This window comes from Pleuronectes platessa, chromosome 13, assembly GCF_947347685.1.
Source record: "Pleuronectes platessa chromosome 13, fPlePla1.1, whole genome shotgun sequence".
Taxonomy (NCBI): Eukaryota; Metazoa; Chordata; class Actinopteri; order Pleuronectiformes; family Pleuronectidae; genus Pleuronectes; species Pleuronectes platessa.
Genome location: NC_070638.1, coordinates 18,843,114 through 18,856,855, shown reverse-complemented (window position 1 = coordinate 18,856,855; position 13,742 = coordinate 18,843,114). Strand labels below are relative to the sequence as shown.

At 41.1% G+C, this 13,742-nt stretch overlaps 4 protein-coding genes across 5 annotated transcripts; all 4 read left to right on the top strand.

Moving 5' to 3' along the window:
• Positions 1-190: 190 nt before the first annotated feature.
• Positions 191-1,820, top strand: LOC128455238 (zona pellucida sperm-binding protein 3-like). The gene is made up of 9 exons (XM_053438922.1): positions 191-257; positions 327-493; positions 569-672; positions 781-869; positions 950-1,130; positions 1,234-1,339; positions 1,424-1,509; positions 1,590-1,681; positions 1,759-1,820. The coding sequence occupies exons 1-9, from the start codon at positions 191-193 to the stop codon at positions 1,818-1,820; spliced, it is 954 nt and encodes a 317-aa protein (XP_053294897.1).
• Positions 1,821-4,438: 2,618 nt separating this feature from the next.
• On the top strand, positions 4,439-7,062 carry LOC128455237 (RING finger protein 212B-like). Its single transcript, XM_053438921.1, has 11 exons — positions 4,439-4,538; positions 4,625-4,677; positions 4,792-4,866; positions 5,037-5,143; positions 5,233-5,335; positions 5,907-5,935; positions 6,036-6,076; positions 6,155-6,179; positions 6,277-6,343; positions 6,836-6,893; positions 7,028-7,062. Exons 1-11 carry the CDS (start codon positions 4,439-4,441, stop codon positions 7,060-7,062), a joined length of 693 nt encoding a protein of 230 aa, XP_053294896.1.
• Positions 7,063-8,011: 949 nt separating this feature from the next.
• On the top strand, positions 8,012-10,175 carry LOC128454726 (uncharacterized). Of its 2 annotated transcripts, none has more exons than XM_053438226.1 (9): positions 8,012-8,128; positions 8,223-8,407; positions 8,490-8,580; positions 8,713-8,763; positions 8,847-9,027; positions 9,106-9,211; positions 9,294-9,382; positions 9,666-9,757; positions 9,848-10,175. In XM_053438226.1, the coding sequence occupies exons 1-9, from the start codon at positions 8,062-8,064 to the stop codon at positions 9,937-9,939; spliced, it is 954 nt and encodes a 317-aa protein (XP_053294201.1). In that variant the 5' UTR covers positions 8,012-8,061; the 3' UTR covers positions 9,940-10,175. The 2 variants fall into 2 exon arrangements, with proteins under 2 accessions (XP_053294201.1, XP_053294200.1); XM_053438225.1 differs by having other exon boundaries at positions 8,490-8,593; positions 8,672-8,763.
• Positions 10,176-12,056: 1,881 nt separating this feature from the next.
• On the top strand, positions 12,057-13,689 carry LOC128455236 (zona pellucida sperm-binding protein 3-like). Its single transcript, XM_053438920.1, has 9 exons — positions 12,057-12,123; positions 12,193-12,359; positions 12,435-12,538; positions 12,649-12,737; positions 12,818-12,998; positions 13,103-13,208; positions 13,293-13,378; positions 13,459-13,550; positions 13,628-13,689. The coding sequence occupies exons 1-9, from the start codon at positions 12,057-12,059 to the stop codon at positions 13,687-13,689; spliced, it is 954 nt and encodes a 317-aa protein (XP_053294895.1).
• The last annotated feature ends 53 nt before the right edge of the window (positions 13,690-13,742 follow it).

Sequence of the window (13,742 nt, the reverse complement as noted above, 5' to 3'; positions counted from 1 at the left end):
CTGTCAGGCTCTCTGGTTCCTAATAGAAAGTAAATAGCTATAACACGATGAATGGGACTTGTTGTAATGAGAGTCAGGCAGCTGCACCTGAGGTAGTGAACACACACCAGGTGATTGAAGTTAAACTAGATGAGCGTCTCCCAGTACAACCAATAAAAGCTTCCACAGTACCCATCCTGTGTGTTCAGTCATGATGGCTTTGTTTTGGCAAGGGGTGCTGCTCGCCATCCTGGTAGCTGCTATGTCAGTTAATGCAGGTAATATAGCGTCAAAAAGAATTGAAGGTTTCTTTGCTGTTTGTGTACAAACCTGATTGTATTTGTCAGACATGAAAGTGGACTGCAGGCCTGATTATGTGACGCTGGTGTGGAGAGAGAACAGGAACCCGGTCGACCCCTCGCACTTTCGTCTCGGTAACTGTCTTCCCACCAGCTTCTCGGGCAGGGAGGTCATTTTCACTGTGGGCTTCAACGACTGTAACTTCAGGAGACTGGTGGGTAGAACATTTAAATCTGGGCTTTTTAAGTAAATGTGATTTGATGGTTTAAGTAACCCGTCTTCCTCATAGGTCACTGGGAATCAACTTATACACAGCAATGACCTGATGCACATCTCCTCTCCAGACTCCCACGAACTCTCCTTCACTCACCAAGTTGTGTGTTCGTATGAGAGGTGTGCATTCATGCCACTTCCACACAAGGGTGTTGAATATCAAGACTATTTGATCACTTTTTTGGACTTGTGTTCAACTGATTCATGCAATAAATGTATTTTGTGCAGGCCTAAAGATTGGTACCCCCCCACCTACAACCCTGTGTTCAATACATTTGGTCAAGGAGCGATGGTTTTTCATATTGGACTAATGAATGGTAGGTGTCAAGAGTTCATCACCTCAACTTGAAACTGAGTCATTTTAACTAGACGTCTCACCTCCACCTTGTGCTTTTAGAGGATTTCTCAGGCCCTGCTGAATCCACCAGTTTTCCTCTGGGCTCCTTCATACCCATCATGGCGAGTGTTGAGCTACAATCCCATCAGCCCTTGCTGCTGCTTCTTGATGAATGTGTTGCTGCCGCCACGCCAGAGCTGAATCCTGGAAGTGATTTATACCCAATAATCACAAATAAGGGGTAATGCTTGTTGTACTGAATATGAACACAGACCTCCTGACTTCTTCTGCCCACACACTGGAAGTAATGTATTTTTTGCATATTTTTTTTTTTAACCATACAGATGTCTTGTGGACAGCAAGACCTCCCGTTCAAAATTTGAACCAAGGCAAAAGTCATCTGAGATCCAGCTGTCCCTTCAAGCGTTTAAGTTTGCCATTGGAAAAGAGGTAAACCTCCATTCTATATCTGTGCATGGTCTTTCACATAATGGCTGTAAATACTGGATCATTGCTCTCCTCTGCATTCAACAGGTGTATTTGCACTGCCAACTTGTGGCTTGGGATCCTGTTGGGCTTGACCACACAAAGAAGGCCTGCAACTACATCAAAAATCACGGGTAAAACTTGTATAACTAGTCTGAAAACTAGACGGCTTTAAGTCAAATTGTGAATAATCCCGGACACTCTCCCTGTTCAGCTGGGAGCTCGTGGATAACCCTGCATATAGCAACCTATGTGACTGCTGTGACTCAACCTGCAAGTCCAGGAAGATGAGGAGTACCGCCTCGGGTATGTAAACCACCTGTGCAGTGTTTGGATTAAACTGGTCTCATTTTACTGATGGTCCAAAGGTGTTTGTGTTACAGGGAAGCTTGGGCTGGTAAAGAAAGCCGTCCTCGGGCCTTTCACAATCACTGAGAACCCCTGAAGCATCAAAGTGAGAAACCACTTTATTTTACTCTGCAAAATTTTGAATTTGTGCTCAGCGACTGCATTCATCGACTTGGTGTCTTTGTTTCCCTCTCCAGAAATGAATCCATCTGAAGGACTGGCTCCGACAATCTGACTTGGTTTTTATTGTTTCCAGCTTTGAAAAGCTTGGTTGCCTCTTTGCATTTCAGATTTGATGCCATTAAAGATGTATCCATTCAACTTGAACAAGGCTCCAATCATTTATCACTCAAACAAAGGGTATTGATGTCTGCTAAGGTTGTCACTAGGTCAAACTGAAGCTGTCATTACAGGGTGTAATGGTATAGATTTAACAGTTTCACCCTCGCATTAAGAATTTCCTTAATTAATTCATGAACCTGTGTGGAAACTTGAGTTGGAACTCCTTGTATTGTATACGGATTGTTCTAGGCCCACAGTGAGTTTTCGAAAACACTTATTGACATTTCATTAAACAAATAATTAGGGCTGTAGTTTACATGGTGGACTTGCTCTTGTTAGTGAGCTTTTTTTTTTCTGCATTTTTTTTTTTTTGTTTCTTCCAAGGCCAACAAATGGTACAGGGTCAAAGGTTGTTCAGTTACCAAAGCTAATACAAAAATGTATTGGCTGGATTAAATCTAGTGGACAATTGTATACTGCCTTCATTAGTTTCAACACAAACACTCTGTGAAATGTCACTGGCTCTAAATGTAACTCATTCAATTGCCAGTTGGCTTCATCCATCCATTATTGTAAAGTATAGTTTGACAATGTGGATGAGGCAAAGAAATTGAGCTTTAACTCCTGAGGTGCAGGTCATGACTTGTTGTGCAGCATGTGTCCTAAATGTTCAGGGATAAACGCTTTCAAAGTATCTATATGAAAACCATTGACCTGGTTTGAAGTGAGTTCCCAGTGCTGGAATTAATAACTTCAATTAACAAATATTGGTAGGCTCTCAGTTCTTCAATTGTACATTTATATGTCAGTATTTAAATGGTAGGCATGTCTTTAAAAAAAGTGGTATATTTTCAATAGTAGTATAGGCTTGTTGTAGGGTTATTTATATCGTACTAGTAGGCTGTTTTTAAATGTAGGTATTCAAATAAATTATAAATGGTCTTTAATATTAAACATATCTTTGGTATAGTAGGGTTTTTAAATAGTCACATTCTTTTAACGTGTGTGTATTGTCGGTGCCTTGTTCAAACCACCCCAGACGTCACTCGGCCCATCAGTCTGGTCAGGGCAGAACAGGGAGCAGAGCTGAACCAGCTGAATATATTGTGTGAGCAGGTCGCAGGTAAAGTAACAAGGAGGAGAAACAGACCTTTAGCAGCTGCCATGTTTAAGTGTAGCGTCTCTAGTTACCTTCAGTCTGTCGGTGTCAAGCCACAGACCCCACTTTGGCGCAGTTTTAGCTAATTAGCTAGCTAGCTAACAGTTAGCGGCTAATAGCAGCGTCCTGTACTACGTCATCACGTCTCACTGCTGGGGGGGGGGGGGGGTTCTCCAGTGATAAATTCATAGTATAACTTAACTAGACTCCACACACACTCTACCATCATGTCTATATAGGATGAATGTATCTTTCATTGGTTTGGCATTATAGCAGGAAACACACAGTATGAGTAAATCTGGTGACAGCATTACATGGAGCTGAGCCTCTTCTATGGTCCCTGGTGATGTACATGAGTTTTACTATCACTGTTCAAACCTGATCTGACCTTTGAAAGAACTGGGACCTCGTTGTGGGAGTTTGAATCTGACCCAATCCTTCCACGACAAGTGAAAGTCTCGTGATAGAAGACTCTTTGCATACTGATACAACAGCTCCAAGGTTTCTGACCAAGGTTTGCCCAAGATTTTAGAACCTGGCAGGAGATTTATAACTCCTCGCTCACCCGACCACAGCAGCGTTTGTAAAGTCGGGTCCGGATCCTGGCTGATGAGGCTTGATCAAGGCCGTATTCTGAGCCCTAGTTAATCTAAAATGTGCTGAACGGGGTCAGTGCTCTGTGCAGGCCAGTCACGCTCTTGCACTCTAAACTGGGAATAACATTTTCTTGCGAACCTGTCTTGGTGTAGAGGGGAATTCATTTGTTGAGGTATGAACGGGTTGTCTGCACAAATTCACTCGACTTTAATTACATTTAAACTAACAACACATTTGTGCAATTTGAATGAGTCAATAACTCATAAGTGCAATTTTAATATCTTCTGTGTGCCATCCTGTTTACATTGTATACATTCTCTATTTTATATTTCCTTATACTTTAATGGCATGTTCATGTATTACTTTATGACTGATGTTACCTACTCTCATCCGCATTGCTGCTGAAATATGGAACTTTCACTTTTGTGGGGCTAATTAAGGCTTCTTTTTTCTTTTCTTGTCTTAAACTGTTCCTGTGGAATTGGAAGCAGACCCTTATCTTAAATGTGGATTTTTCAATAGAATTATCACAAACCAGGAAGTTAACCTAAACCATAAGTACACAATAGTACAGTATACAATCAGGTTTGTCCACACATGTATCATCATATAGTGAAATCTTTAAAATAATAAAATGACATCTACGTGTTGTGACCTTTCAACACACAGGGTTTAAAATGGACTGGTTCCACTGTAACCAGTGCTTCACAAGGAAAGGGTCGTCGTTTGCTGTGTCCAGCTGTGGCCACATCTCCTGTGATGCATGCATCAAATCTAGTAAGACATTTATATTCCATCTGCTCTTCCACATTTTACGATATATAATTATCTAACATCATCTCTCGTGCCTCATTTTCTCTCAGAGCAGTGCAGTGTGTGTGGGGCCAGCTGCAGTTATCTGCCCATCACGGATGAGGTTGGTGAGACTGACACATTCACTGCAGGTCACTGTCTAATGCTGCCAGCAGAGGATTATCTTATTCCATCCAGCCGACACATCACTGTAGATCAGCACACCTTTCTATTTCAGATGAAACCACAGGAAAAAGTGTTTTTCAAGGACCCAACGAAGCTGATCCAGTCACGACTGCAGCACATATCACAGGTCTGTCTACTCTGTGCCACTTTTGAATCGCCACACTTTAAATGTCAATATCGTATAAAAATGTCGAAGATCGTTTGAGAATCTTACAGTATAACCCACTAGCTACATTTAATTTCCAGTAGTTCCTTAGAAATGAAAGAAGAGTTGATAGTGACTTCCTTCTTCCTCAGATTGTTAATTTCCAGTGGACACAGATGGAAAGAGTCACGACGCACTTCAAGCACAAGTCTGTTGAATTGGAGAGGCGCCTGAAGGAGGTCTCTGAGCAGGGCTACAGGTGATTTCAAAATCTCTGATCGTTCCTCTGCTGCTGTGTAAATAAATCTCAGATTACGACGCTTTCCATCCCACGTCTGTTGTCTCAAGGCAACTGACCGAGCTGAAAAGAGAGAACGCTGCCTTAAAAAAGCAGCTTTCTGAGCTGAAAAGAGAAACTGCCGAATTAAAGAAGCCACTTTCTCAGAGGAGGGTAAGTGTTCCATAATCTTACTTCTTAAAGTTCATGGTTCTTAAGCAGTTTTCAGAAATGAATTTGAACATGGAATCTCCACACAATTGGGTCTGGACATTCTCTGGGGGTTGGCTTTTAGACATGACCAATACAGTGGGAGATTCTCCACTCAGTCGTGTTCACAACATCACAGAAGTATCATCGGTATCCTCTCAGTGTATGGCTCCTTTTTTTCCTCCTGACGTATTGGTATTCTTTTTTTTTATTGTTTGGTTTTGCATCTTTCCCATGTTAGAAACATTTTCAAAACACGCCTTTTTGCGCACAGTGAATCCTGCGGAGGATACCCTGCTGTGTTCTCACGTGGGCTAATTTGGAGATTCTGCTGAGCTTTGTTCTAGAGGGCTGGGCGGAGGAGCTGTAGAGAAAGTCCCGAGCTTCTTACTCCGACATTTGTTATCTAACATACCTCCAGAGAATGTCCAGAGATTATCCGGAGTTCAGTGCATGACTGAAAGCAGCTCTACAATGTCAATGTTAAAGTGTTTCATCATATTTATTTATACTGTTTACTTTTTGCTTGCCATAGGTTTCTCCAGGACAATTTCATACAGATGGGTAAAGGCCAATTTACCTTTCAGAATGGTCATATTTGATTATAAATATTATAGCGCTGAAGCATTTTAAATTACAGTTCACTCATTCTCCTCTCATACAGCACTCAAAGGATGACACTCCCTGTGGCTGTCACCTCCCCAGGTAATCTAAGATTTAATTTTAATTTGTTTCTGCAGTTTTTACTACTGGTCAATTTCATATGTAGTTTTCTTTTACTAGTTACACCTCGGTCAAGAGCCAACACGTAAGCATTTCTCTCTTTAATGGCTCATCACATTTCTGCATGTAAGAGGAGAATCGCACGAGACCTATTAAACTCACACATGTGTTGTGGTTCTTAGTCACTTTGGCTCAGCAGAGTCTCAGGGGTGGACCAGAGGCCGAGGTCCCAGTCTCTCCTCTCTCACTGTGAGTCTCCCACTTACAGCGGCTCTTGTGTGATTTCTTATCGGTGTAAATAAATGTCATGCTTTAAAACGGTGACAACAGAACAAATTTGTAAAGGTATATGTTTAATTCCTGTGCAACATTTGATGTCCCTTGTTGACATAATAGTTACAGTTTGACAAAAACTGACTCAAGGTTCTTTCAGTAGCTTTCAACCTCATCTCACTGTCGTCCTCAGTGGATAAAGTTAGATAGGTTGTTGTGGAGATGTCCGACATTGAAGGAAACTCGATAGACACAGTGAACTCCATCCTCTGATGAAGTCAGTGAAATGAACTCTTAATTATTATTCTCTTATTATACATTCATGGATGAGCTCATTGTGAGCATTCATTTAAGACAATATATAATATAAAGCTATTATACAGAATTTTAGAGCAGAGCTTTTTTTTGGTTTTAACTTTTGTTATATTAAATCAAGATAAAAACTGTCACTCTTTCTGTTTTTGTAAGACTCCTGGATCAGCCACTTCTATTTCCAGCAACAGTTCTCTTCATGAACATGTACACAGTAAGTGTGATCATACCCTAACCTTTGTACCTTTAGCTCTTTGTTTGAACTGAATACACTTAGCTTAATAGAATGCAGAACTAAATGCTTTCCGTCCTGAATCAAAATCCCCCCCTTTAACCCATTTGAAATAGGAACACCTACATCCTTCAGCACTTCAACAAGGTAAAAAATACTTTCCAAAGAACTTGTGGCAGGCGTTTCTCATGAATTTTCTGAACGCTGAACGCTCCGGACGTCACGGCGAAAAAAGGAAAATCGTTCCGCTCAGATTCTAAAAAGACAACAAAAAAACAATACAAATTACTAAAATAAATATATAATAGTTACGTTTAAGTTAAAAGGACCGCGGCTCGTTTTAAATCATGTTCTTCTAAAATGTGGACTAAGTTCATTGTATTTCTTTTCTATGAAATAGTGAAAAATCTAATCCAGTTCCTTTGCTTGGATTTATGAATTTATAATTTTCAAAAGGATGCGAATGATATCAACCAAGAGTCATCTTTGCAACTGTTCATGTTAAATCCATAAATAATGTTATTTTAAGAGAAGGTTTCCAGTTGGATACAGGCAGCGGAATAATAAGCGATTAGTACTTTCAGTTTAATACAAAAATGTAAAAAACACAACGATCGATATCAATTTCAAATCTCTGTCTTACCAAGTCACTGGATGAATACAGCCACTCTGATGAATCCATCAAACCAGCTACAATCAGACCAGCCCCTTTCAAGGACTTAAAATCATGACAGAATTTAGCTGATTTTTGCAGTGAAGCATTCATTTTAAGTTATCAAGCAGCATGTTAAGGTTGCAGTCAGTCTGTTGCATCATGGTTTAGTTAAATATCAAACTTTGGTTTGAATGTAGAGTAAAAAGTACAACAATTTCTTCTAAAACATATAAAATAGCATTTACGTACAAATAGATCCAATCTGCACTTGATCCACCTAATGGAAATGTACTTAATACAAATGTAGTTTACAAGTGCAATTGAGACTTGTCAAAATAAATGTCACAGAGGATATAATACATTTCCACAATGCACAGACATCCCAGCATGAGTGGGGGTGTTGTCCTGATACTACACAGATGTTGATCATTCAGCTGATGAGACAGGAAGTCTATACAAGTGTGTCGGTTCCACTTTGCTTCTGATCATTCAGTCATGATGACTCATCTCAGCCTAGGTGTGATAATCGTGGCTGTTTTGGCAGCCACTGTCGCTGATGCAGGTATTTTTCAGACGTGTGTGTGTATAAATGTACCAACAGTATGTGCAAGTGTTTAATTGATGGGAACTTTGACAGCTTATGGTTTTGTTTGCAGATGTCAAAGTAGTCTGTGAAAAGGACTCAGTAAAAATCACATGGAGGATCAGTGCAGAGCTGGTGCCGAATGCCGCTCGTCTCTTCCTGGGGAGCTGCATGCCTACTCAGCTCAGTGTTCTGCCCACTGGGGAGGGGGAAGCTCACTTCAACTATAAGTTTGCAGACTGCAAGTTTAAGAAACTGGTAAGTAAATGTGATCTTTACCAAAAATAAAATAACTTGTAGCCACTTTGTATTTTATATAACCAGTTTTATTTCTCTGCAGATGAAAGGGAAACGCCTTATATATCAAAATGAACTGACTTACAGGCCACAGTCGAAGATGCATCCTGCGGCTTTGATACATCCCATCGAATGTGTTTATAAAAGGTAGTTTTCTTTAAAAGGGGTGGTGGTTAAAATTCCATTTTTAAACTGAAATGTCTGAGGAATATTATTACGTTTCAGACCTGAGTCGTGGATTCCCCCATTCCTGAAGCCTGGCTCAGGTGTTTCTGAAGGTCAAGGCGAGCTGGTCGTCCACATGGCGCTCCTCAATGGTGACTTCTCACACTGCCGAATACCACACGAGCACATTCAAAGCTACCTATATTGAGCATGTTTTTTACCCCTTACCCAACAGCGCAATTAACGGGTTTAGCCAAGACAAACGTCATCCCTCTGGGCTCTTTCATGCCAATATGGGCAGCAGTGGAGCAGAAGTCCCATCAACCTCTGCTGCTGCTAATGGAGGAGTGTGTGGCAGCCTCTACACCAGAGTTGCACCCCGGCAGCCCGGTTTACCCAATCATTGCCAACAAGGGGTAGGATGCAGAAACGGGTTAGAGTTCACAGTGATCAGATGAGTTATGTTTTTAATCTGAGATTTAAAATGTCCTCAGGTGTCTCTTGGAAAGCGTGAGGGGACACTCTTTGTTCCTCCCTCGATACCACTCGTCTGCTCTCATCCTCTACCTGCAGTCCTTCAAGTTGGGTCTTGGAGAGGAGGTGAGAGGATAAATTGGGAGCTGATGTCGGGAATATTGGTTTTGATAAACTAAAACTTATCGACTCCTTGTGTGTTCCCCAGGTTTACATCCACTGTAAACTGGTTGTATGGGACCCTGCAGATCTGGATGAGACCAAGAAGACATGTCATTATGTAAAAGACAGTGAAAGGTAATGATCAAATCAATTATCACTTATGTTTGTGGTTATTATGGAGCTAGCCTGTCCCCTGTCCAATCTTTAAAATAACTAGCGCAACTCTAAAGCTGAACAAATGAGCTTATTATGTCCACTGTCCTTTATTAACGTGTACACCAAAAGAAATGTAAAAGCAATATGAGGAGTTGTGTGCTTTAACCACTAAGTCCCGGCACTTGGCTGGTGATGCTGCTCGTCTCTGTCATGTATCAACACCTCCTTTTTGAAAACCCCTCTCTGATTACTCCCTCCTCAGCTGGGAGCTGCTCGATGACCCGCTTCAGAGCTCCCTCTGTAGCTGCTGCGATTCAACCTGCAAGTCCCGTTCCAAAAGAGGAGTTGAATGGGGTAAAGTCTTATGTCAGCTCAGTTATTTTTAGACAGAACTTTCTTGCATGAAGTAAGAAAGTTCCCCCCCGCCCTTCTCTCTTTTTGCAGAATCACACAGCCAGAGTCACAATTCAGTGTTGGGACCCCTGGTCATCGTGGAGCAAAACCCATCGTCAGAAGACTTGGGTGTAAAGGATTAAAACAACTGTGTCCCAGGTCTTGATCCTGAAACTGATGAACACTGGACACGAGTATTAACGAAGACTCTGGCTATGGAGGCCAGGACCAGATGACCTCCTTCTTGACGTGCATGATGTCATCAGCTTTACATGGGCCTGACCTATGTTTTCAGAATGGCTAATAATTCCAGCAGTACTCCCCCAAATCGTATAGATCCATCATCGGCTGTCCAATAAAACTGGTTTAAGATGCTGAATCTGCTGTTTATTCAATCTTTTCAGCAACATCCATGAACACCCAATGGATATCCATTCCTCAATGGACAACAGAATGCTGTAATTGTACTGAGTTATATAAGAGGATTTTCATGTTGTCCTGGCCAGTGGCAATCTGACCTAAAATTACAAATATCTCTGGCCAATACAAGTAGTCTGATGGCCAGACCAGTACAATGCACTGAAAACTGCTGCTTTTCATCACTTTACAATTTAAATACATTTTAATTTGAGTTTTAATGATCACTTTAGGATGTGGATTTACTTTATGAGACAGTTGATGAGAGGTTATGTATAATGTCATCACACAATTCTGGGGAAATTGGCTGAATTATAATGCCAGCCATAAAGACAAATCGTTGCACATGTCTGCCTAAGATGTAAACTTGTATCATGCTGCACTACAACTTGCTGCACTACAAGTTGTGAATATGGTGTTAAAAGTCACAGCTTGTTAACTCAAGATTAACTGACAGCATTCACACCATTTCAAGATGAGTGGTGCACAATATAGACTTAAGTTGAGCAATTGATTGTTTTTTTCACTAGCTCCAAGACAGGATATGAGTCCCTGTATGACTGATTATCATCTGCACTGTGTCCGCTCACACATCAGGTTTCAGAGCAAATATGAAGAACGGGTGATACTTCTGGTAACTCAGGAATTAAAACAGTAGTAGAGTCCCATGGGTAAGTGGAGACAGAGCTAAAAGCAATTGGCAACTTTCGTAAAAGCACTTTAAATTTGAAATTCAACATTGTAGAAGTATATAATTAGTAGGGAGCCTGAAGGTGCAGTAGAATAGTCAATTTTGCTTAGGAAGTGACATGAAGTATTACAGCAGTCGCCATAATATGAGCTGTTTGATTTCTCTTAATTCCAATAAAAACTATTTCTTCCTGTAACTGATGGTTATATGTTTCCTATGTATACACTGAAAATATCTGTACTAAGGATGTATCATTCAGTTTAAAACAAACTTCAACTGAAAGTTTGTATGTATCTTCCGCCATTAATTAAGTGCTTTAAAAAATAACTTTCTTGAATGAATGAGGTTAACCATCAGGGTTAAGGCATAGTGGTTAGGAAAGGTGATAAGTGTGAGTAGGTTGACACTTTTCTATAATGATCCTGGATCCTGATCATGGATGGTGGTGATGGATTGTGATCTTGAACTATGATTACAGCAAGACTGCTTGATATACAATGTGTCTACTCACATATCCTACCATTACTGACGATAACTCCAATTGTTACTGCTGTTCCCTTCATGCTTTTCAGACATTTTCTCATGTATAAAAACTTCAAACATTAATACAACCTCCATTATGCGAATGTTTTTTTCTTCAAATCAATGTTGTAAATATTGTAATTTTGTTACATGCAGCATCTACTGCAAATCTGTCTGTCCTGGGAGAGGGATCCCTCACATGTGACCCTCTGAGGTTTCTCTGTTTTTTCTCCTCTTAATAGTTTTTGTTTGCTAGTTTTCCCTATCTCTTGTTGAGAATTAAAGACAGAGGATGTCGCAGCTTATTAAGCCCTATGAGACAAATTGTGAATATAGGCTATACAAATAAAATTGGATTAATTAATTGAAGATAATTCCGCCAAATGACGGGCATTGTCATACAGTTTATATTCTCATATCTGCTCTAGCTGTGGAATGCTCTGTCAGGCTCTCTGGTTCCTAATAGAAAGTAAATAGCTATAACACGATGAATGGGACTTGTTGTAATGAGAGTCAGGCAGCTGCACCTGAGGTAGTGAACACACACCAGGTGATTGAAGTTAAACTAGATGAGCGTCTCCCAGTACAACCAATAAAAGCTTCCCCAGTACCCATCCTGTGTGTTCAGTCATGATGGCTTTGTTTTGGCAAGGGGTGCTGCTCGCCATCCTGGTAGCTGCTATGTCAGTTAATGCAGGTAATATAGCGTCAAAAAGAATTGAAGGTTTCTTTGCTGTTTGTGTACAAACCTGATTGTATTTGTCAGACATGAAAGTGGACTGCAGGCCTGATTATGTGACGCTGGTGTGGAGAGAGAACAGGAACCCGGTCGACCCCTCGCACTTTCGTCTCGGTAACTGTCTTCCCACCAGCTTCTCGGGCAGGGAGGTCATTTTCACTGTGGGCTTCAACGACTGTAACTTCAGGAGACTGGTGGGTAGAACATTTAAATCTGGGCTTTTTAAGTAAATGTGATTTGATGGTTTAAGTAACCTGTCTTCCTCATAGGTCACTGGGAATCAACTTATACACAGCAATGACCTGATGCACATCTCCCCTCCAGACTCCCACGAACTCTCCTTCACTCACCAAGTTGTGTGTTCGTATGAGAGGTGTGCATTCATGCAACTTCCACACAAGGGTGTTTAATATCAAGACTATTTGATCACTTTTTTGGACTTGTGTTCAACTGATGCATGCAATAAATGTGTATTTTGTGCAGGCCTAAAGATTGGTACCCCCCCACCTACAACCCTGTGTTCAATACATTTGGTCAAGGAGCGATGGTTTTTCATATTGGACTAATGAATGGTAGGTGTCAAGAGTTCATCACCTCAACTTGAAACTGAGGCATTTTAACTAGACGTCTCACCTCCACCTTGTGCTTTTAGAGGATTTCTCAGGCCCTGCTGAATCCACCAGTTTTCCTCTGGGCTCCTTCATACCCATCATGGCGAGTGTTGAGCTACAATCCCATCAGCCCTTGCTGCTGCTTCTTGATGAATGTGTTGCTGCCGCCACGCCAGAGCTGAATCCTGGAAGTGATTTATACCCAATAATCACAAATAAGGGGTAATGCTTGTTGTACTGAATATGAACACAGACCTCCTGACTTCTTCTGCCCACACACTGGAAGTAAAGTATTTTTTGCATTTTTTTTTTTTTTAACCATACAGATGTCTTGTGGACAGCAAGACCTCCCGTTCAAAATTTGAACCAAGGCAAAAGTCATCTGAGATCCAGCTGTCCCTTCAAGCGTTTAAGTTTGCCATTGGAAAAGAGGTAAACCTCCATTCTATATCTGTGCATGGTCTTTCACATAATGGCTGTAAATACTGGATCATTGCTCTCCTCTGCATTCAAAAGGTGTATTTGCACTGCCAACTTGTGGCTTGGGATCCTGTTGGGCTTGACCACACAAAGAAGGCCTGCAACTACATCAAAAATCACGGGTAAAACTTGTATAACTAGTCTGAAAACTAGACGGCTTTAAGTCAAATTGTGAATAATCCCGGACACTCTCCCTGTTCAGCTGGGAGCTCGTGGATAACCCTGCATATAGCAACCTATGTGACTGCTGTGACTCAACCTGCAAGTCCAGGAAGATGAGGAGTACCGCCTCGGGTATGTAAACCACCTGTGCAGTGTTTGGATTAAACTGGTCTCATTTTACTGATGGTCCAAAGGTGTTTGTGTTACAGGGAAGCTTGGGCTGGTAAAGAAAGCCGTCCTCGGGCCTTTCACAATCACTGAGAACCCCTGAAGCATCAAAGTGAGAAACCACTTTATTTTACTCTGCAAAATTCTGAATTTGTG

Bases quoted from the DNA above. Each gene is read 5' to 3' on its own strand.
- LOC128455236 (XM_053438920.1), top strand. From the start codon at position 12,057: ATGATGGCTTTGTTTTGGCAAGGGGTGCTGCTCGCCATCCTGGTAGCT. The intron at 12,124-12,192 runs GTAATATAGCGT...TGTATTTGTCAG, and splicing joins TGCTATGTCAGTTAATGCAG to ACATGAAAGTGGACTGCAGG. The intron at 12,360-12,434 runs GTGGGTAGAACA...TCTTCCTCATAG, and splicing joins ACTGTAACTTCAGGAGACTG to GTCACTGGGAATCAACTTAT.
- LOC128455238 (XM_053438922.1), top strand. From the start codon at position 191: ATGATGGCTTTGTTTTGGCAAGGGGTGCTGCTCGCCATCCTGGTAGCT. The intron at 673-780 runs GTGTGCATTCAT...TATTTTGTGCAG, and splicing joins GTTGTGTGTTCGTATGAGAG to GCCTAAAGATTGGTACCCCC. The intron at 1,340-1,423 runs GTAAACCTCCAT...TGCATTCAACAG, and splicing joins AGTTTGCCATTGGAAAAGAG to GTGTATTTGCACTGCCAACT.
- LOC128455237 (XM_053438921.1), top strand. From the start codon at position 4,439: ATGGACTGGTTCCACTGTAACCAGTGCTTCACAAGGAAAGGGTCGTCG. The intron at 5,336-5,906 runs GTAAGTGTTCCA...TGCTTGCCATAG, and splicing joins AGCCACTTTCTCAGAGGAGG to GTTTCTCCAGGACAATTTCA. The intron at 6,344-6,835 runs GTGAGTCTCCCA...TGTTTTTGTAAG, and splicing joins CCAGTCTCTCCTCTCTCACT to ACTCCTGGATCAGCCACTTC.
- LOC128454726 (XM_053438225.1), top strand. From the start codon at position 8,062: ATGATGACTCATCTCAGCCTAGGTGTGATAATCGTGGCTGTTTTGGCA. The intron at 8,594-8,671 runs GTAGTTTTCTTT...ATTACGTTTCAG, and splicing joins ATCGAATGTGTTTATAAAAG to ACCTGAGTCGTGGATTCCCC. The intron at 9,383-9,665 runs GTAATGATCAAA...CTCCCTCCTCAG, and splicing joins TATGTAAAAGACAGTGAAAG to CTGGGAGCTGCTCGATGACC.